Source organism: Botryllus schlosseri, chromosome 8 (assembly GCF_051294905.1).
Source record: "Botryllus schlosseri isolate E-star chromosome 8, Bs_hap1, whole genome shotgun sequence".
Lineage (NCBI taxonomy): Eukaryota > Metazoa > Chordata > Ascidiacea > Stolidobranchia > Styelidae > Botryllus > Botryllus schlosseri.
In genome coordinates this window covers 5425989-5449250 of record NC_137243.1, presented here as the reverse complement: position 1 = coordinate 5449250, position 23262 = coordinate 5425989, and the positions used below count along the sequence as shown (strand labels likewise).

The 23262-nt window shown below is 40.4% G+C and overlaps 1 protein-coding gene across 2 annotated transcripts in view; it reads right to left on the bottom strand.

Annotated features, from left to right (window-relative positions):
* Nucleotides 1-23262, bottom strand: part of LOC145443973 (uncharacterized) — a 69000-nt gene that overhangs the window by 3050 nt on the left and 42688 nt on the right. Inside the window, exons 1-5 of one of the 2 annotated variants that reach the window (XM_080321875.1) lie at nt 9078-9419; nt 1530-1762; nt 1306-1443; nt 301-460; nt 108-231 (exon numbers count right to left, since the gene is read on the bottom strand). In XM_080321875.1, the coding sequence (XP_080178001.1) occupies nt 108-231; nt 301-460; nt 1306-1443; nt 1530-1762; nt 9078-9258 (836 nt within the window). In that variant the 5' untranslated portion in view covers nt 9259-9419. Of the gene's footprint in view, nt 1-107; nt 232-300; nt 461-1305; nt 1444-1529; nt 1763-9077; nt 9420-23262 lie in introns of those variants that run through there. The other variant, XM_080321874.1, reaches the window with a different exon arrangement.

The window sequence follows — 23262 nt, the reverse complement described above, 5'->3', positions numbered from 1 at the left end:
TTCCACAGGGAATCTACAATCGTCAGCAACTAGTAAAGAACCCAAAAGAACTGTATATCAACATTCAACAGTAATGCAGTACAGTAATACACATAACTTGATTTTACCTGTAAGCCTCGTCGAAGCTTATCCGCAGGTAATGTAAAACGTACGCAATTGCGACAGTGGCGGATCTTGATACTCCAGCCAGACAGTGTACGATGACTCTTTGATTCGATTTTCGCACTTTTTCTACAAAAGAGCAACAACAAATGGTTAGCCGACGGGATCAAAACTGGAATTATCATCGCGCGAACTCACCTATGAATTCGATAGCTTCTCTTATGTGCGGCGTCATGTTTTCTTGATAGTTGTCGTGTACCGAAATGCGATGAAAATGGCTGTCTTGAATGAACCCAGGTTTGGTGCATGTCCTGCTTACGTTGAGAACGTACGTGATGCCGTTTGACCGCATCATGTTCTATAAAAGACAGCACAGATATAGCTTTTCGCCGCATGACATATACGAACGCAAAACCTCATAACGTCAAGGCAGAAACTAGACCGTTCGAGAAGCCGCGGTGTTCCCCGCGGCACACGAACGCGATTTCAACGGCTCGAACACGGCTTTTTGCGCGCGTAAGTGATCACAGACTTCGTGTCAAGCCGAGAGCGTGAGCCTATCGATCAGCAATACAGTGGTGACGTAATTCGTCCGGGTGATCAATGGATGTAAAACGGCAGTGTCAGGTCTGTGATGGTAAAATTACCAGTACCAATATTGAAGTATATTATGTATATTCCGCAAACACAACTGCATACAAATCCATCAGTGGTTGCGCTGGCATATTCTGTATTATGAAAGCATCAATTCATGAGTTTCCTTAAAAGCAACCCGTTATTTCGAGTATTGTTCACCAGATACCAGACTAGCGCTAACATAAGAACATTCGAATCGATATTAGAGCCTAGCACGCGCGGTTATGAGTATTTTTCCGTTATATTATTCATCGTCGGCAAGCGAAAAAGGCGACGCACGGCTCTGACAAGCATAGAGCGATACGTCACGCGTCTCAGGCGCCTCGGGATATTACGAAACGGCTGTGATCATGACTCGCACCGAGACTTCACTTTACATCATTTTCCGTATCACAAATACCCTATTCCCTCGATTCAAAACGCAATACATAACAACACAGCCCCGAGTAACAACACAGCCCTGAGTGAGCAACCTATTTCACATCCCCTGTAAGCTTCCAAATTAGGCAGGCTCGAGTCCTTTTTTGTCGCTTCGCGACAAAGATACGGAGTGGCCAATGTCTTTACCTCATCGACAACATCTTTTTGCGAGCCGAGAAAAAGATGAGGGAAGATCTGCGTGGCGCCGACGTTCCTCACAGAAATACAGGGCTGAGAGAGTGTGCCTCCCCGTGTCGCAGTAGTGTCTACACCCATTCCGATGCTCTGTAGAGATAGAACTCGCGATCAGACAACTGTGATCCGACAGAGATTGAGAAGCCGCCGAAGTGCTTCATGGAATAGTTACTTACGTCTGAGTTAGTGATTTCAGCAACGTTAATGTTGCGTTCGTTTGTATCCGATTTCGCTTCGTCTGAGGACGCGTTACTCGCAATCTCCGTCTTAATATCCACAATATCCTTCTTCGGTGGCAGACAGTTGGGTCGGTTGACTTTAGGTAGAAATAAATTCGCCGGCTTATTCCTTTGCTGCGCACAATGGCTTGTGCCTTGTACTTCCGTGTTACTACGGCAAAAAAGAGATTCTGTAACACAATAACAGCGCATTATCGACCGCCCTTTGTACTACACGATGCATAATACAGCGTCATACACTATGCTAGCGCCTTTCTTGTTACAAAAGCTACAGAAGACCGTATACCGTTCTACCACTGTTGTGGCATAATAATTAATAACCAACCGCAAATGAACATATTGATATCACCTATGTATGCTGCTAGAGAGCTAGGGTATTCTGCTCGGGAATTGCGATTTGTGCGAAGCGTACGTACACACGACGCGTTTAAAAGTAGGCGAAAAAATGAGAGAGAACGCCAACATGATGCCCTTTTTTATTCGCGTTAGCATTAGCTCTCTCGTTTAACCATTACGTCAACGAATGAATACGAACCAGAGTAAAAAACATGATGCCAGTGTCGTAAAACCCATTATAAGTCGACCGCCAACAGGAGATATTAAACTTTATAGATTATTATCACCACTGAGCATTGAAGAAGCATCTTGACCTAGTTATCAGAGATACTACCGGTGGCGTGTGCAGGCACCGTGCCGTTTTGATGTATTCCAACGAGACTGGCTGTACAGGATTTGCCATTCTATTTCTTACGGGCAGTAACTCTGATTTCATGAGAACTGAGCTTATTCAATTTCGATGTCTTCGCTGATCTAATTCGGGTAAAACTGTGTAGCTGTAACTCTAATTCTAGTCTAATATTCAAAAGTTATTTCCTATTTGTCCAACCCTGATTCCAAGTTCTCTATTGGCGCCGTTTGGACTCGCTCCCATAGCCCGCGCAAGTCAAAAGTCCTAAGATCCACTTGAGCCCGGTCAAAAATCAACATGACGTCGCTTATCCGGTAAAGCGATGGCAATTATCCGAGCCCCGCGCGTCCTTAAAGAGCCACGCTCTGTTGCGAAAGCCATCCGCGAGATCACTTGGACATGATGTAATGTTTCATTCCATGCAGTGCGCGATGTTAACTGGTGTGGATCCGTAATCCCAAAGGACGATAATATTGTAATTGCATACTAAGGCTGACGATGCTAATTTCAACTATTGGTCAGTACAGAAGAAGCTTGTAATGCGTGTCGACTGCGTGATTCATTTTTAAAGATATGTGGGGTTGTTCCGTAGTGGTAGTATCTACACGTAATCCACGAATCCTTGCGCGAATTCATTGTAATGCGATGTACCCATCTGCTTTGGCATTTTTGGCGATAACCCACGGGACGCGTCCCTATAAATAGAACGCCGATTTTGCGCCAGACCAGCGCGTTTTGGATAAACAACGACCGGGAACGGTCTGGTCTTCTCACGCGAAGAATTCAACACCCCATTATGCTAAATCATCGCGTCGTGCTATTACATGGTATTCGCCTATTGTATACAGCGGGTCTGCGTCTACGGGTGTAAATCATGAAGAGACAGGCTCGCGAAATATTTGTGGAAATGCTCAAGTACAGAAACAAACATATGCTAAGACATACGCATGTGATCATAAATGACATACAATCTACACTTTTACGATTCGACAACAACTCAGCTACAGCACACGATTTATATGATAAAAAAGGTCAGAGCCAATTTTTCTTCAGAGTGACCAGTCATAACCCAAAAAACAGCTCGCCCGTTGGTAATGATTAACACATATGCCCACAAAAATTCTGTATTACACATCAAATACGCTCTGTAGATTATATCCGCAAAGTAAATTTCGACGCATGCACGGCACACAAAAACCTTCCCCGTATAATCGATTCGAAGGTTAAGTCAACAGCGGCTTAAACATTAACCGATTTTTTTTAAATCCTTTTATCTGACAACTCAGTAAATACACGATACGCCTGTAATATTACAAACGAATATGATGTCATATGTTGTGTTGAGCTCGGTATAGTGTTTCATGTGTCTGCGACAGAGATCACAAGTCCGATAGCACTGAAGGATATGATACGAAGTACAGTGCAATACGGACGCTTGCATGCGGACAAGGCAGGTTACATATGACTGTGAATGCAAAGCAATAATTGCCGAATTAACGTAACGAAATTATAGTATTACAACCACGACAGCAGTATCACATCAATATTATTCTGTGAACATACATTGCTAGATTCTACTAGATCTTGACCGTCAGTGGCGGCTGATGCTGACCTATCAGCGGGCTCATGGTCCGCTCCATTATTATCGCCATTCCAAACATTAAACGCCACAACAATTATCAGGATACCTGGCGATTTACAGTAGATGGCCTTGTTTCTTTCCATTCTCTATCTTATCTCAACACACTCTCGTTATTCGCATGACGTAACCCGCTTGCGTGCGAATAGTCCTCGAGCGTTTACAATGACTCAACGGGCAGCCATTTTCCAGACTTAACTACTCAGGATAGGCCGTTTCGAATTTTACATAAACACTAGACCAATTTACGTGGACATTGCGCCATTCATACAGCCTATACGGCAGTACAATTCGAGACAACCGCGTAAGTTCAAATATTCAATTATACAGCTTAAAAATAGCGAGCCCCGATAATGATCACTCACACGTACGTACGAATAACAATTCATTTTCATAAATACACTTGGATAATAAAGCCTGAATCGCATATAAAATTAAACGCTCAGGGCGACATCAGATATACCAAAATGCATATACAACATATATCGGGTTGCCGATGTTACAAGCAAAAACACGCCTGTTCAGTGTTCAATGTTCATGGTTGACTACCGTGCAATCTTCAATGTCACGCATTAAATACAGTTTTCCGCGATGGCATAGTATTCTGTCCAGCGGTATTTAACGCAACATTCGCTGCATTCAGTTAAATTCCTGGCAACCAATCTTGATATTTACGGTAGAGTCAAAGAACGTTCTCAGTATCTCGAGCAGCGCAAGTACTGGAACTGGGCATCTAGAATGATTGCTTGAAACAGCAGTAATTTGAGCAGAGAAGCTTCGTAATGTTCTTGACAAAATCCTTGCCTTTTTGTGATTTACGATTCGCCCTCTACGCGTCTCATTAATGTGATCTATATGCAGATGGTCAAGTTATTTATCCTTAGACCTCCCAGTTTAACGGAAAGAAGATTAGCCAGTTGTGATATATGCATAATCTTGAATCTGGAAACTGCGCGTCATCACACGCGCATTACCATGTGACTATTACAGACCGACTCGTGAGACTCATAATCAGGCCCCTGCATATATGGCAACAGATGGGTAGCGCTCACTAATCCGTAAAGTTAAATATAACATTCATGTGAGCGCATTAAAGGGATGAGCATGACTAATATCGTGGTATATTTAACTCTGAAGTATTGAAGAGGCGTGGGTGATGTCGGCGAATATACAATACATTCTATCGACTTGAAGCAAGTCAGACGGAACGAAACGGTACGGTACAGCTGAATCACGCAAAATCAGACATCGCGATACTCCACTAAAAACGCCGCGATCGTCCCTACGACGAAAGTTACAGTCAATTACTCGCGAGGAACCCATTGGCAGCAGAATCACCCAAGTCTTTAAAATCACACAGCCACTGAAAGACTTCCCGAAATACAACGAAACACAATTTCCAGAACCGAGAAATCAATTTCGCAAAATCGTGAATAATTTAATAAACACGCTGACGTAATAATCGCCTCAATTTTCGTAATGATAATAAGAATGAGGTCACCGGGTATCAATTGCGGGTCCTGCACAAAATCGCGCGTTTAGATACGCGACTGTTTATGATGTCAGCCGACACCTGCCAACACCAGCAACAAACCATATGTTGCAAACGAAACGATTACATCACCCATTTCAGCGCATTCGTACCGCGGACATGTGCATTTCGAAGTCGATTAGACACGCTTACCATGCATATGGCGAGTAGAGTTTGTTACCCCACGCTTGGCATTATGACATCATGGCATATTTCACAATCAAATCAATACCACACTCCCAACGGATTTGATTAGTTTTCTCCGAAGCACGCCGAGATAGCTATGACATAATCTGATCGCGATACAATTTCCGTATTACGGGGCTTAATCATCGCACAAATACAATATTACATATTTGACACATATCCAAAAATATCCACACTGGACGGCGATCCGAAGAAAGAACGGTGTCAAATGCTACAGAACCCAACCCCAATGACACAATATCATATATTTACTTAAAACACGCGACCAAATATCATCCCGCTTTGAAATTAATGACAAGTGTCAATATTCTGAGGATAGGATCAATATTGAAATCAATGAATTCCGTGCGGCTGGTGATTCACCTCAATATGACAAAAGAAGGCGAGGTGCGTATGTCACAATCCCAACGCCATGTTAAGCTATTGTACCTAAACTACCGCCAATCGTAGTACTATATACGTAATTAAATACCGTAGACATATAAACGGAGAAAAAATTCCTGTGTTCACCTCGCTATAGAGAAACTATAAAAAGAACCATACTGGACACAAAGGGTTGGGAGGACGCCTTTGAAAATACAACGCTCCATAGACCCCCGCGAAGTTATCGTGTACGTCATCTAGATACGTTAGAGACGCTATGGTCTAGCTTGGCAACATAATATGATACTACATACTATAACAGGTCTACCATATAGTCAGAACCCAAAAAATGGACTTTTTTGCAGGCCCGTAAAGCGAGAGTAGAAGTATTAAGTTCGAGTTTGATGATGATGATGGTTCCTTGGTAGTTGCAGGAAAAAGTTAACAAAAACTGACCTAAATACCACCAAACATATTTATTTCATAGATTCAGCTCATGAATAATTTGCGGTTCCCTCTAACAAAATCGGGAAATTGTTTAAACGAAATATCATTTAAATTATACACAACCGTCAAGATTCTCGACACTTTTCCAATAGGCTGGCTACAGTAAACTTTTGGAAATAAATACGCCTCGCCCAAAAGTCTTGTAGAAATTATAAAAAACTAGCAAGAAATGACAAAAAGAGGAAATTTGGGCACCCCTTTTCTTGAAGAAAGAGGACAACTCCTCCTAAAAGAGGCCATATAGTAGGCCTATTCAATAAATTCGGTTGCTCAGTGACTATTAATCGCGGTCATGTCAAATTGTGCATCGTTATAAATCAACCACGAGTTTGCGGCTTTTTACAATATACAGTATACGATATTGGACGTTTCAAAAGCTTTCAAGTATTCATGTTTACATTTGAGAGCTTCGGACCAAGTTAAACACGATGTTCAAGCCCTTTTCCAAACGCACGAAGTCAATTGGCAACATACGAATGCACGAAATAGATTAGGCCTCTCCACAGAACGAGTGTTCACTTCAGCGCACTCGACAGCTGTAATTTATAACGTCAACGCAAAGAACACGCCGTCCTCGACGCGAGATCCTAAAAATACTCTAAAATGGGCAATCAAATGAAAAAGCTCCAAAGTCAATAAAATGGAACCTATGATGTCGATGGTTAAAATTAGTCGCGGTTTGAATTCCATTGAAAATATTGTATTGGTTCAACTGAATCGCTAACTAATTAGCGATTACGCGTGAATCATCATTCGCTTATAACGGATTGATATCACGAATATTTCAAATGAATTCCCGTTTTTCGAAATCTTGTCGGTAATAGAATGAGTGTATCGGAAACCTTGCGCTTCGAAATCGAAAAATACAACTATGGCATCCACAACATACTAAACTTTCACAGCATAATGTTTATTGACCATGTTACATTCATAGAAGCCTATTAAGAGTGACGCACTGGTGATCATGATCATTCAGGACTTAAGCGATGGAAATTGTGATGCATAATGTAAAATTCGCAGCGTTCTCCCAACCTAGCGACTTTCGTTAAGAGGTAACACTACACTGTTTGGTGGCAAATGGTCGATTAGGTCTCGCGCACGCGAGGACACGCATGCCATCACACGAAATCCTCCTTTATTATTGTTTCACCACGCAAAATCTCAAAAAAACAACGCACACAAGTCACGGACGCTACTGCCAGAATGGATTAACGGTTTCGAAATTCACAAAGAACTACAATAGAAAAATGCAACTAATTTCTGAACCATCTCATTATGTAACGAAATATGCCCGCTTCGATAATAAGGGAGAATCATTCTCCAATCCGACAAAGATCTCATAAAGTATGTTAATAGCTCCATATAAGGCTAGTGTTCGACTCGCGATACCCATAATTACGAGAAGGTTTGCGTGCAGACCAGCTTTCCTGCGTGTCGCGTATGATCCTGCTAATCAGACGCGCGTACCAAAGCTGTAATTTTGATCTGTCTCAACTAGAAAATTAGGCCTCGCCATTGCCAGTGCGCGTACTTCAAATCGTATTTTAAGCGACGGAAGAAGAATTTCGACATACAACTTATAACTTTTGAACGATTAAGTCATTAAGACCCGGTAGGAGAGATCTCCATAACCCTACCGCCGGTTACGTCACAAGCATTCTTTCTCGCTTTGTTGATATACGTGGTAATCAAAACTATCCATGTACTCCGATACATGTATTGTAATTAATGTAAGAAGATACTAGTTCACATGCATTCGTGAATTCATCAAGATTTGTTTTAAAATCAGTCACTGAAGTTATCGGTATTCGAGCTAAGCATAATGACTCGGGTATTCAAACACGAATCGAAAATTGATTGTGATGATTCGAGTTACGTAGTGGAAAGCCATATTTTCGACTTCCAAGTACTAAAATTTTGCCCCGCATTCCAGTAAGAGTTAAATTATCTACGATTATTATAGTTTCGTCACTAAATACCCCGAGTTAACCCCTCGAAACTTCGATTGGTTGAATCGCAGCATCCAAAACACGAACTACCAAGACGCGCGCGTTAGTGAAAATGACTTTACCGCGTGGTCGCGATCAACCCATAGCATCTTCACAAATAATATCATATCATATTATGACGTCATCAAGCCTAATACTCGATTTGGGAAGACTCTTTGAGGTACAGGACATCAATATACAATTGAATGATACAATTATAACGAAATAAACCTGAATATTTTCGACTGGCACGAACTTCAGGGGTGATCGTCAGCAACTACAAGATATTTTAGAACACCATTGTAGGCTAGATAAATTTGAATGTGAAAAAAGTGACGTCATATTTGGTGAAACGATTGTTGATATACAATGTTCTTTTTAATTCTCTACTAGTTGACCATTACCACTGACGAGTGTCAGGCGAAAATTTCGGGTTTATGTCAATATAAATATATCATTCAATTGAATACTAGATTTGAAATCGAATCCGTCTTGAAAGTACTCGAGTTGTAGCAACCGTAATCAGTATCAAACTTCCCCAAATACCATCTCAAAGACTTACCTGGTCTCTTTTTAGTGCGGCTTTCGATGGACGAAGGCAGCGATAAATTTCGCGCGAGAGGCATGATCGCAGTATCCTCTAACTCTAAACTTCGGAACTGTCGTCCTACGAGACTGTGGCACTTGAGGCAAATATCCTCGGAATTCTCTTGTCGCGTTGGCTGCGCGTGAAAGTGTGGCATGCAGCCTCGCGTTATCTCGTTCCGCTAACTTGCCAGGCGGTATCTACGCCTGATTATTACGACCCATATATGGATCGCGGCCGCCAAATGAAAATCGACAGAGAGCACGCAACGCAAAGTCGCCTTTATCTAATAACAAGCAATAATGTACTCGATAATATCTGTACAAACGTCGGAACCAAGAAGAAATTCGTGAGAATAGACTCCTGACGCATGATAACATCTTGTACCTCTATCATAACGCTACACCTCGGGCGTATACTTAAATACCTATCACAAAAATTCGTGGCTGTCTGAAATCTCGAACAACATTCAGTAATCTTCCGCGAACATCATTAAGCAAGCCTAATCAAGAAACCCTTTACTGTAAGCAAGTCTGATCGATTTCGCACATACGCGCTCCGCATACCAATCGAGTGTCGAAGAGATTACATCACCGACAAACGCTATGCCCTCTGTGCGAGCGTAACAAAAGACGCCACACTTGTAAAGCTATAGAATTGCAAGCATAGCCTTCCTTTATTCTAGCAGCACGCGATTGGGATGTCAAATCGTCCGGTCCAGTCTGGATATGCTAGGAATGGCAACTTCACAACTTCAAATGCGGGCTTATCAATGACGGCTGCTATGCAGGTATTAATCACACGAGGAAGCGAACTACAATCTACAATGCAAAGTCCTTTTATCACACCGGCGCTAACAGCACTGCACGTCAAACATACAGTCTGCTATAGGTTAAGAAAATACAGCACAGTGTCTATACTTAGACTATCGAAGTTATGCTGCACAAAACCTGTCAACAGCATGCCACATTTCCTAACGCAGACACTCCTTAAGATTCAAATAGCCTGGTGATTAGCTGACGAATATCTCGCTCATCGCAGATTGGGCTTGTGGCAGAGCGCTGTAGCCGTCGCGTAGAAAATCATTACGTCATATCATCGAGAGCTGGAGACGGTCTTTCTCTCTCTTTTTGAAAGTCAAAACTTCGCGATTTCAGTGTGTTTACTTTTGTGCTGTGTACTACGCGTCAGTGACATTACATGGATTATATCGTGACGCGGTGAAAAAATTATGGCGTTTGTGGCAATGAATGGCTCTAGGCTTGTGGTGGTGAAATGAAAACAAATAGTTTGCGCAATTGGCGTATGCTACCGGACACTGACCCCGACCTAGATGATACCGATGGCAGACCTGTCGCGTATGAGCAGAATTCGTAAAACTTGGATATCTAGGTAATTCTAGTTTTCTAACTGGACTATTAGAGCGAAAAGCTGGTAGTCTAATTTTGATCTAGTTTGTGAAATGTGAAACGTTTCTATGCTTTAATTTTAATTCTAATCTAAATTCTGGTTTTGCTGAAAATGTTATACAGGAGCACTGTATGATGCGATACGGGCCAATTCCGATGTACAGACATTTGCCGGGGCGCCGCATTTGCCATTTTCGTGCATATGGGAATGAATCCACATTTGATATGAAGTGAACTTCATTTTGTTTCAATTCTGTTGCGAATTCAGAAATTCGAATTCTGATCTAATCTTGAAAAGGGTTGTGTAGCTATAATTCGAATTGTAGTCTAATTCGGAAACCTGAAAATTTTTCGAGTTGTCCAACTCTGGCCACTAGGTCAATCACTAAGACAGAGGTGTCAAACATACGGCCCGCGAAGCAATTCTGAGTAAATTGAAACAATCTTACATTTTCCGGCACATTTGTAACAAATGTAGAAATATTTTGCAGGAAATACTTCCATGCTCATAAGCCCCAATATAACCACCCGACTACGGCGCCGTGGTTTCACTCCACTTACCACTAGTATTAATTAGGTCGATGAAATAACCATCCAATTTCAAGTAGGCAAAAAATGCTCACTGAGTTTTGAGTTTTATACAAATATGGACGAAAAAGTAGTTATTCACAGAAGCGTAAACGCCAATGCGAAACCGTTATATGCAGTTTACATGGAAAATATATTAGTTGCACAAATGTATAATTGAAATATCTATGGTTGCACTGCTGTGTCACTTTCGACCCATAATTGATCCCCAGACATGAGAGAAACCGGACAAGCGGTTTAAAAATAATACACCAATTTCCTATGTCCGCGTTCCCAATTAAATATCTTGTATTGCTCACGACGTATATGCAGGGCTAAAGCCAGATTACCACTAAATCAAAGGGAGCATAGAATATGTCAATTTATATCGTCGTTAACGCCACTGTTTTAGCGGTTCTTCACTGTATTCAACCAGGCAACCATCGTATTCTTGTCAATTCCATTGTTCGCGAATAAAGATGTTGCGACTTGCCGCTTAAAAACCCATGATACGTTTATTATCTATAAATGCTTTCAAGATATTCAAGTGAAAAGCAAGAGCAAGAGGTAAAATTTTGGAATCAGTTGATGGCTGGTCCGGCTCGCGAGGGATTTGAAGGCTTGAATCCGGCCCGCGACGCAATTTGAGTTTGACATCCCTGCACCAAGAGCTTCTACTTTTCCGGGGCACTCAAATAGGTTTTGCGTACTCGCACTACTCACTCAGGTGGTCATGATTTACGTTTACGTCCGTTTCTACTTAACAGTTTTCTGTATTTTAGGCAAAACTTCTACTTGTTCTTGAGTAAATGTGTACGACATTACTTCTATATATCTGCTCAAGTATCAACGATGGCTACTTTGAATACATCTGCGAATAAGTCGATATTCACAGGTGTAGGGGCGTTGGTTTGGACGTTAAAAGGTAGCCACAGTGAAGATTGAGGAGATTCAAGACGGGTTCTTGGTCAACGGACACTTCATTGCGACTTTAAAAAGAAATGTTACCGTAATGTCATTATGATAATACGGAAAATGTGACACTCGCATCACGGTTGTGCCGACCAACGGCCCACTCACAGCTAAATTCCGTGTTTCGATTATAACAACGTCACACATATTAAGACATGACCCACACAGAACATTTGACATTACATTAGTAATAATGGGGCGGTTAAGTTTCCAGATGGAATCCGTAACGAACTACTCACACTCTTTCAGAGTACTGGGGTTGATTTTTCATACTTTTACTGCGCAGGCCTACTCAAGTAGGTATGATTGTATACTAAATCCACTTCTATACTTAACATATTCCAGTTTTTTTCAGGGCCAAACTAGGTCTGAAACACTTACTTTTTTACGTACTTGGAAACTGCTATACTTCAACTTGAACTGAAGTAGAGGTTGACATTATTTCTACCACTACTTAAGTATTAACAATGACTACTTTGACCATCTCTAAACACTGAACAGTTATTCTTGTGTATAATCTAGTTCATACTTTCAGCGCGACCAGAGCTGGTTCGAATCAACACATGTTTCTCTTCACAGATTTAATATCATCTCCCCCACAAAAAATATTGCAGAGTCATTCAGAGTAATATCTTTCATCACAATAGGGTTCTGAATGTAGAAATTGTTATCGAATATCATCATCACTCTACAATATCATCAGTCATTAGCTGTAAGATAGTTGTAGTATCAAACTAGATTTTAGATGGTGACAATTATACAACATTGACTGCCGATTCATATCAGCAGGGTCGCTGCTATGAAGTTAATTCGTGTCAATATAGAGTTAGTTCTCAGGATGATCCTACATTTTCAAGTACGCATCAAGTCTGCCATACTATATTTCCGCGAATTACGCAATGGAAACATCATTTTATGGACTGCCTGCCTCATTATCCTAACCGACAATGCATGTCACTTACGAGCAGCATTTCCCATCCGGCATCATAAAATTATATAACACAAGAATTTCTGGAATGGATTAATGACATTGTGTACTCGGGTTAAAAATAGAAATTCATTTCGCAAGCGGTATATCATTAGGTACACGATGACATTGGAGATTATTTCATTAGCAACAAAGCGAATTTCTCCTTGAATAACTCTCATCACATGGTGAAAGTTATGTGACGTCACGAAACGCCGGTGATCAGACGTAACAACGAGAGTTTACGCGCGTCATATGATTACGATAACACCGTACGTGCTGTTGGTATTGTCACGGTGTTGTCAAATATTTGGTTTCGTGATGCCTACGCCGAGTATAACGGCCAGCTAAGATAGGTATATACATATATATATACACATTTATTGTATCTACTAGTGGCTCTTAGCGTTTACTAACCCGCGGACCTTTGATCGAATCTGCAAGCGTTCGCGGAACCCCAAATTTTCGTTGAGTCATAGTAACAACATTGTGCCACAATACACATCTAATGTATTACTATAGATTACTGGTGCATGGAAAGAATTGTGCATCAACAAATCTTAAATATACGTTAAGTGTGTGTCATGCGTATACGTTTAGTGTGTGTCTTAACCTCCAGGAAAATCGTGAGACTGAATCACGGAACCATGGACACCGGTCAAGAACCGCTGGCAAAGTATATACAAATATTTATCAGTCTGTCCTTTTTGATAATTACGATAATATATCGGGGACTAGCGATGGGTCAAGATTCAGGTGATATGCTCCCTTCCGATCCTAACAACGGACGTTAGCAATCACTAATTTAGTCAGATTTTGACACCACCCTCGATGTGTGGGCGATAATTTCTGACTTTTCATCTCATCATTCTGTTTCGATGACGGTATGATTATTATGTTTCACAACTTAGATTTCACATTTGATTCTTACAGAGATTAACCTATTCATCCGTCCGACAGGAGATACATTCTACACGTCTGAACGCGCGTATATATAAAATGACATGGCCGGTGTTATTGCCCTCAACAAATCGCGTAAGCGTAAAATTATGATGATATCATCACCCATCAGATTGTAGAAATGCATTATTTTCACAAAACTACACACTGACGTGCGTATGATAACGGTTAAATGAAAGGGTATCAACTCAAGTATTTCGAGTATTCGAATCTGAATCTGAATCGGGTAGTAAGAGATCTATACGAATACAGAAATTATATCCTTTCCAGTAAGAATTGATATATTAACTAGAACTATAATATTTATACTATTTTCCACTATGTAAGCCAGGGTTCACCAACACGTCTCCGGCGGGCCGCATGCGGTCCGCGAGGTCATATTCTGCGGCCCGCGACCTGGTTTGAAATTTTGGAGGATCGCTTGCTAAAAGCCTTTCAAATGCTGAAATTGATTGCAGTTTTAAAGTATTGTTGTTGTTCAAGATAAGCTATTGTCCTGTGTCCAACAACAATATTCCTCAATAACTGATACGGCTTCGGCGATGGTATAGCATTCAATGGAGGAAGAATTAGCCGATGGAAAACGACTCGGGGCTTCCCCACAGATCAAGCTTTATGAGAAGATAGTTTTCCGACAAGTACGTGTCGAACTAACCCTGCAATATCGTGTTGACGGACATCGTGCGCAGCTCATAGTTCAAAATAGAATAAAAGTGATGGTAATGATATTTTTGTTGTATCTCTATTTCTTCATTGAAATATTATTTATTTTATGGTAACCATCTCCCCCCCCCCCGATGTTAAAGAGCGACGCGTTGTACTGAGGTAAAGTCTTAGAAGCGTGGTTGTTAAAGTGTGTGCGTGTCTTCTTTATCTCAATATTGAATTCATGCGGACCGCAGCATCTACGAAATTTGACAATTGGCCCACGACCAGATTTGAGCTGGCGCCCCCTGATGTAAGCCTTGAACGAAACATGATTTTAGTGCATAGCTACGAAGTACGCACGTTTGTGGACATATGTCTATGAAGTCGTGATCAACCCATACAGCATTGTCACAAAGTGCAATGAAATATGGTAGAAGGGTCGAAGCAATACTAAATTAACTTTAATGTGATGTAGCACTGGGACAATATTCTTTGTGGTCGCATAAAAGGTACAGATTTGAACTTTCGAAATCCTCTATACTGATGCTCATCATGAGCAACACTCGCATACTCGACTCGTGGACTAATCACGACACAGTACATGGTAAATAAAAAGCCGTCAATACAACAATTTCGCAAGAATCCTGTAGTATCCTCGCTATGTTGCCCGTGTGTACTTATCGATACCATTGGACGCGACGTGAGCTTCATAAACTTAATCCGCAACAGAATAAGGCTATAAAAAGCAAAGCCAGGATCGATCGCCAGACTACAAACCCTAATCAGATGAGGAAAGATCAAACATTGTGCAATCATGGCGATATGATATTGCGCCGTCTACAAACAGGCTGATATCCATGCAACGATACAGGCGTGTCGAAGAGACCATGTAATGGATTGAGAGTTTCTTCGCGTGTATACCGAATCTGAAACAAACTACACGCTACACAGTAGGTCGCGATTACACAGCCAATGATTTAGTGACTTCACGTCAGTGTTGTAACATGGATTCAACGTGAAATGATGATACCTCCAGTAAACCAATTTGGCACGTGTGTACTGTACACCATTTAGAAGTGGTCAATAACGAAGTACTTCTACTTTTTCGAAGAACTCAAGTAAGTATTGCATACTTGCACTATTTACGTAAGTGGTTATGAGTTAGGATATTAGATTACTTTCTCAATCAACAGTTTTGTTTTGCTAGGCAAAATCAGGACAGGACTACATACTTTTACTTACTTGGAATTCGCTACCAGTACTTGTATATTTGAGCGAAAATCGACTATGTAGCTAACACTTGAAAACTTTCACTGGAGTGGCAACTATGATTACGCCGACCACCTCTGGCACCAACGTCCAGCGTGCTTGAACTTTCTAGGTATATATAGGCCTTCAGCGTTGTTTTAAACTGAAGATCAGCGATATCTTAACAATTGAGGATTATGGGTAAGGCTTTAGGTTCGGAACCTGTGCTTGAATTCATGTTTGTTGTTCGTATCCAAAACCTTAAAAGGGTGGCAGCATATCCATTATCCAATTCACTTTCAACATAGCTATAGTCCGTTATATTCACTATAAACCAACGCATATCCCGACGGAAAGTTATACACAATAATATATATTACAAGCTTGACAATTTCCTCTCCACAGGGATGACATTGAATTGAACTATTTGTCTCAAAGGACATGACATTTTGACGAAAGCTATGTGAGCGCCTACGCATATCCTCCCGCGTGAGAAAACTTGGACAACTAGATAATTCTAGTTATCTAATTATGTAGATCAGAGCGAAATGCCATTAATTAGATTATAATCTAATTTGTGAAATGTTTCTATGTTCTATGTTCCCGAAAATGCGACAGGATATGTATAGTGTGAAACGAGCCAATCTTGGTGTGCAGAGCTTTGCCGTTCTCATGCTTATCAAAACGAACCCTAATTTGGCATGAACTGAACTTGAATTTTGTTGCAATTCTTTATAATTCGGAATTCAATTCTAATGTTATCCGGGAAAATAACTGTACAGCTATAATTCTAATTCCCCTCCAATTTAGAAAATATGCAAATTTCCTAGTTGTCCTAATCTGCCCGTGACGCAGCATGCATCGGATTGAAGCCGTTTCGCACACAACACACGGCAATCACGGTGATACATGTCAGGGTCAGTCCACTGACTGCGCTGCGTATTCTCACTTCAGCGAGACTTACATAATATAAAATGCAATACGCGTAAGCTATTTTTGATTTCGACGCGTCTCATTCGCGGAGCACATTAGGAAATGGCGGTATCATTAATTTTGTTGCTGCAGCGACGCATTTCTTAGTCTCCTCGGAGTAGCGTTGTCGACGCCATTGACTTCAAATATAGCTCTTAGATATTCAACACAAACGTTCTCATATATCAGAACTGCAAGGGTTTGGCGAATACAACGATGAGCAAGACATGATGAATATTCCTATACGTCAGTGGTCGGGAACCTTTTTCGTCTGAAGAGCCATGTTAGCCCTATATTTTTCCATTTTACCTCCCAAAGAGCCATACCTATTCATCAATTGTTACGTCACAATTGAAATTAGTGACGTCATTGTAGTACAAATTCAAACTACCTACATGGGATTCGTCGTGGGCGCCATATTTTCTCTGTAAAAACTGGTATGCTACTAATCATCGTGTTATAGCGAAATTCATTGCTAATAACTCAGAATTTATAATAATTGATAACAATGTAATATAACTGTAGCACTCATTTCGAAAATCCAAATACGGCGGTAACATAAACGTTGCACTACACGCCTACGTTTTAATGGCAATACTAGAAAGCTACTTATCAATGAAGACGATGGATAGCGAAGCGTTGCTTGTAATTTGGATTTGTAATTGGAATGTCACTTCCAATGCAGTTCATATCTCGGCTTAGATTAGGAAGACAATGCGTATTTCAAAACTAGATTGTCATTTATGCGTCCCCATGTCTGCTATTCTCTTTGATCAACCAACATATGGTGTACTCCAAGATAACGCAGCGCGCGATGCCGGGTACATCGAATACGCGATGGATATTGATCGCTGTCGCTACAGCAACTTATATTTGAGGATTTTATAAATGGGTACGAGCCCGTAACCCTGGATACGCCACTGTCTTGACCTCTCCGATACATGTTTATGCTGCCACGAGAGCAACTATACTGGCCGCTAAGAAAATTTACTAGTACAGAATTAAAAATATGACAAAGAGCCATATCTTATACCCAAAAGAGCCATATATGGCTCGCGAGCCATATGTTCCCGACCACTGCTATACGTAGTATGCGGAGAGTTTTGATGGCTACCAGTGAATTCCGTACTTCGTGAGTTTGACATTAGAAACGTGATGACTGCTATCATCATTGAATAGTATATTCATACTGAATCAAACCCGAATATTTCCGGCTGACACTCGTCAGGGGTAACCGTGAGCAACTAGTAGAGAATCGGAAAGAACATTGTATTTTGTACATCAGCAATCTTATCACCAAACATGACGACTGTCGTTGATAAAATGTTCTTTTCAATTCTCTACTAATTGCAGTTGCTGACAATTACCACTGACAAGAGTTAGCCGAATATATTCGGGTTTATTTCAATACGAATGTACTAATTAATTGAATGTTTCACTGAATATGAACGTGAATTGTGATATACGCACTTGGTGTATTAGATATACTCGGCGTGTATGTATTAATGTATTTGGGTTATAGGGTAGGGTAGGATTAGGAGTTTTGGATGAGAAGAGCATTGACTCCAGTGAGTATGAGCATTGAATACCCACGACTGCATGACTGCGATGTTGAAACACGGACATTCAATATTCATATTCTTTTAAATTAATTTCTACCATATATCCAGATGAAACAGTCTTGGTAAAGTACCAGTGGTACGTGTCCACGCCATTCAAATTTAAAATCAAGTCTAGCGAGTAGTTGATTCAGTTTTGGCATACTGATTTCTACATCATATTTACACCTATACTCGATAACACTTGAGGTGTATTCAATTTCGCTTCTCGAAATTGAAATCGAAAGTGACCACGGTTGACGAAAACATGCAATTTCACGAGATTATGTCGTCACGTGGTGTAATTCCAAGTGATGTAACCTGTCCCCATTACGAACGTAACGAAATGTGAAAAATGGTTCCAACGGTCGCTACGTCATGGAGACGCGTCTATGACACCACGTATCCACTATCATTCGATTTAATGCCCGTTACAAAACTAGACTTGGACAAATAGATAATAATCGTTGTCCAATTAGACGATAATTAGAGCCTAATGATTTGTGAAATGTTTCTATGCTCTACTTTTCGAATCTAAATAATGGTTTTCCTGAAAACAATACGGGAGAACTGTATATAGTGGGAAACGAACCAAGCATATAGTGTACATACATTTACCATTTACATGCTTATGAGATTGAACTCTGATGTGGTATGAGCTGAAGTCGGTTTTTGTTGTGTTTCATTCTAAATCGGAATTTCAGAGAATTTCCAAGTTTTTGTGAATTCTACTTTAATTTGGAAAAACTGCGTTGCCATAATTCCAATTCTAACTCCTGACAAGAGACACCCGAAAGTCTTTGAGTTTCATTAAATGTTCTACTGCAATGGATGTTGTATTGAAAGCTTAATATTAATCTAATTTGGAAAAGCGCAACATTTTCCAGTTGTCATATACTCTAACAATGCATAGAACATGACGTGTGGCACCCCAAAACGCATGGATTTATAAAACAACAGCCCTCTACCTACCACGGAATGGAGATGTACCTAATCCCGCATTTTACTAATCGAGATAAGGGATACATAAAGATAACTTGCAGTATGCAGTAAATTCTTTGTGATTATGTATATCTTCATTCTTCACGCTTCACGCTAATTTCGTCTATATAGGTCACATGCTAAGCATGTTGCACAGGACGCCCACGTGACTCCTATATACCGTATGGAATACAGAAAATCTATAAATGGACATTGGGAATGCATTCGAATAATGCACCGTAAAAGGTAATCATGAAGTAATCAGCGACGGGGAAAATTAATGACTAATTCGTATTCTTCTCCGGCCACGGATTTCAGCACCGTTTTCAAAGTGCTTCACCCTTTAAAACGATGCTTGAATATCTGTGAAGACTTCTCCTAGATCCGATATTGTCAACAATTCGAGTGTGTACAGTGTCCAGTGACTCATTCTCAAGAGATGGAGCTATAGTGTGAATAGATTGTCACGTAGGGGCGCTTCTTTGCGCAAACACAAGGTAGCGTGCGTATCCAAATTTAGATTCAAATCGGTGATTCACAATCGGAAGGGAAAGCCACACAAAATAATCGATAGTCAAATTTCAGTGATATGTGCGCTTCCGTATTCATTCGGTAATCAACGTGGAATATGTTGTAATGTATGGACAGTACGGCGTACAACACTAACGTCGTGGAGGAATTGCAAGCTACTTGACAAACTTCCACAATAAAATACTATGTCCAGTCCATATACAGTATGAATGTGTGAAGCACGGTGTAAGCGACCATTCTGTTGACGAAATATGTTGATGATGTGATTATCGGTATGTTATAAAATCTATTTCTGCTAAAATTATCTATCTACCATTTGTATAGTGGCCGGGAGTTGGTACGCCATTAAATCAAATCGCCGACATCCTCATTCTATTGATGGAAGTCTGATATGGTGTCAATTCACAGAAATCAAATATTTCAGTAGTTCGAATACGCTGTCACGTTCGTAAACGGTATCGCAGCATCGAGGCTTTTTGAACTGGTGGAATTATCATTGAAACGAATGAATGCAATCAATCCTTCAACTTCACAACTACAAAATCGTAACTAAAATGAACAACGGAAATGCTGACTAATTGAGTCTGCTATAAATACACACAATCCACTGGACGAATGTCATAAATTCGACGTCTCTGCGTGTAGATTGCCACCGTCGCGAATTTGCATATTTCGAATACATACGGGCCGATTACGTTCGATAATATGGCAGATTTATGACGGGAAACTATACCTCGTCGCATTGTAAATATGTTTTGGAAAATAATTATCGAACGGGGGACTCCCGGGAGACAAATGTTTAAGGTGTACTGTAAACGCCGTCAATATTAGCCAACGATGATAGGGTATGCCTGGTTTTGCATGTGGTCAGTAGCATCAATGTTAACACACAGTCATTGAAAGCTATTGTTGAGCGTGACTAGAACCAACCCTTTGCCGAAGTCAGCCGAAAATATTGGGGTTTATTTCAATTTGAATATACTATTGAATTGTATACTGAAGGTCTGTACCAAAACTTCAAATTTACCATACTAAAATATGACCGAATGATATATCCATGGATATTTAGGGCTACATATCCCTGGGTATATCTCTACGTTAAACTTATTCAAGATGGTTCAAATCTTGGTTAACAGCAACGTGGTAAATGAATCTTGTGTACATTGTGTGAGCAGTGCGCACTACAGCATATAATTAAGCTAGGACTAGAACTAGACATCCCTGGATATATATCTCTACGGCAAATTTATGTTTAGATAGTCCAAATCTTGGTGAACAGAAGCGTGGTAAATTAATCTCGTGTACATTGTGTGTGTACTACTGCATATATATTCTACAAGCTATGACTTCGTAAGTGTACCAACCGTAACATAACACAAGTATGATATATGATATATCGATATACAATGCATCAGGATACGAAAATTTCAACGATGACTCAAACGGATGTCGAAAAGCAAGCGCGATTACATCAAGTCCCATTAGACCATATTCACGCTACTGCGTAAATTCTCATCTCGTTGCCAAACACCCCAGAGTATACGGAAAAAAATTCGCGTAATTCCAAGAAAGGCGTCAAATGGAATAGTCCAAATGAGGAATATAAAAATTATTGACACTACGGCGAGGGATAGCAATTGTTTAGCATGACATCACAGGTTAATATGACGTCGCGACATCCGGAGAAACGGAAACTTTGTAACTGATACCACGCCTACTTTATGGCATATGATTTTTCAATAAATCACTGCATGCTTTCTCGGTGCGTTATTGGCAGGTGATTGATGATGTCTTCAAATATAGTGATGCGTCGATGTCTTATGGAGTATGGGGTCTCTGATGGACCGTGGAAACTGTCGGGATGTTCCGGAAAGTCCCGAACCATGAATGATTCGTGTGAGAGATCATATCCATACGTTTATCAATGGGTGAGGTGCAGAATCATGATTCTGGTAGATGCAGCCACAAATGATAATACGTTGAGATCAAATTGACATGGAGTCTACGGACGTAAGAATATAGATTTCGGAATAAAATTTTTCGATCTCATTAGCCTCATAAGCAGAATTATATTCTTTATTCACAGTAAAACTGGTAAATACACACATAATCCGGGGTGCAACCTGCCCCCAAAGGAAAATGGCGAGATTGGAGTAAATTTTCAAAATTTCAGTACCGGTAACACAGTTTATTATCATTATTTCCTTTATTTAAAGACAATTTGAGTGACGCGTATAACAACTGTGGTCTTTTGCGTCACGACTGTACAGTTGCTAACCGACTAGATAATTAATAATTAATTAATTAAATAATTAATTAAGCAGAGTTGAAGAACTGGATATTTTCAGCTTTACAAAATTAGATTATAGTTAACAGGATATCCACAGTTTTGTTTTTTACATTAGATTAGAATTAGAATTGCTGAATTCGTTGTATCAAATTGTATCATTATTGTATTCTATTCCAAATTAGACAGAAATGCAACCAAAATCGACTTCAGTTCATATCAAATCAATAGTCCATTGTCATAAGCACGAGAATCGCAAATGTCTGTAATCCAAGCCTAGCTAGTTTTGCACTATACCCAGTTCTCCTGTAGTATTTCCAGGAATGTCAGAAATTAAATTATAGACTTACAATTAGAGCATAAAAACATTTCACAACTTGGACTAATTAGACAGCCAGGATTATCTAGTTATCCAAGTTTGTATGACATATATGTCTGCTAAAAGTCGAAATAACTTCAGCAGACGCTGACTCTAAAAATAATTTCGTCTCGTGCGAAATCAGAATCAGCAACCGATCCGGCGTGCTCAACGCGAACGAAGCGATGACAATTTTCGAGGAATCACTAGTTACAAATAACCGAGATCGTCTCGTCAATGCCAGGAAAAAAACAGCCACCCTATATGGTGCTGCTGTATTACGCCGGGACGCATGAACAACTGAACATATGTCGGATTATTCACGTGTGCATCGATCACTCGCATGCTTTCTTAAGATCCGTTTTAGGAACAGTTCTACGACCAAGGGGACGAAGGTTCGAACGCCCAAGAATTATGATTGAGTAACGCGCCAATATCTACAAAGATCAATTTTGGGCCTTCGATGGATAGTTCCGTCGGTGCAAAAGGTGCGTGGCGTTGCAGTACAGTAGTTTCTAACTTGAAGGTACAAAAAAACTTCTTGGAGGTACAAAACTTCAATATACAACTGAATGGTATAGTAATCTTCACATGAACCCGAATATTTCCGGGTGACACTCGTCAGGGGTAATTGTCAGCAACTAGTAGATCGGAAAGAACAAT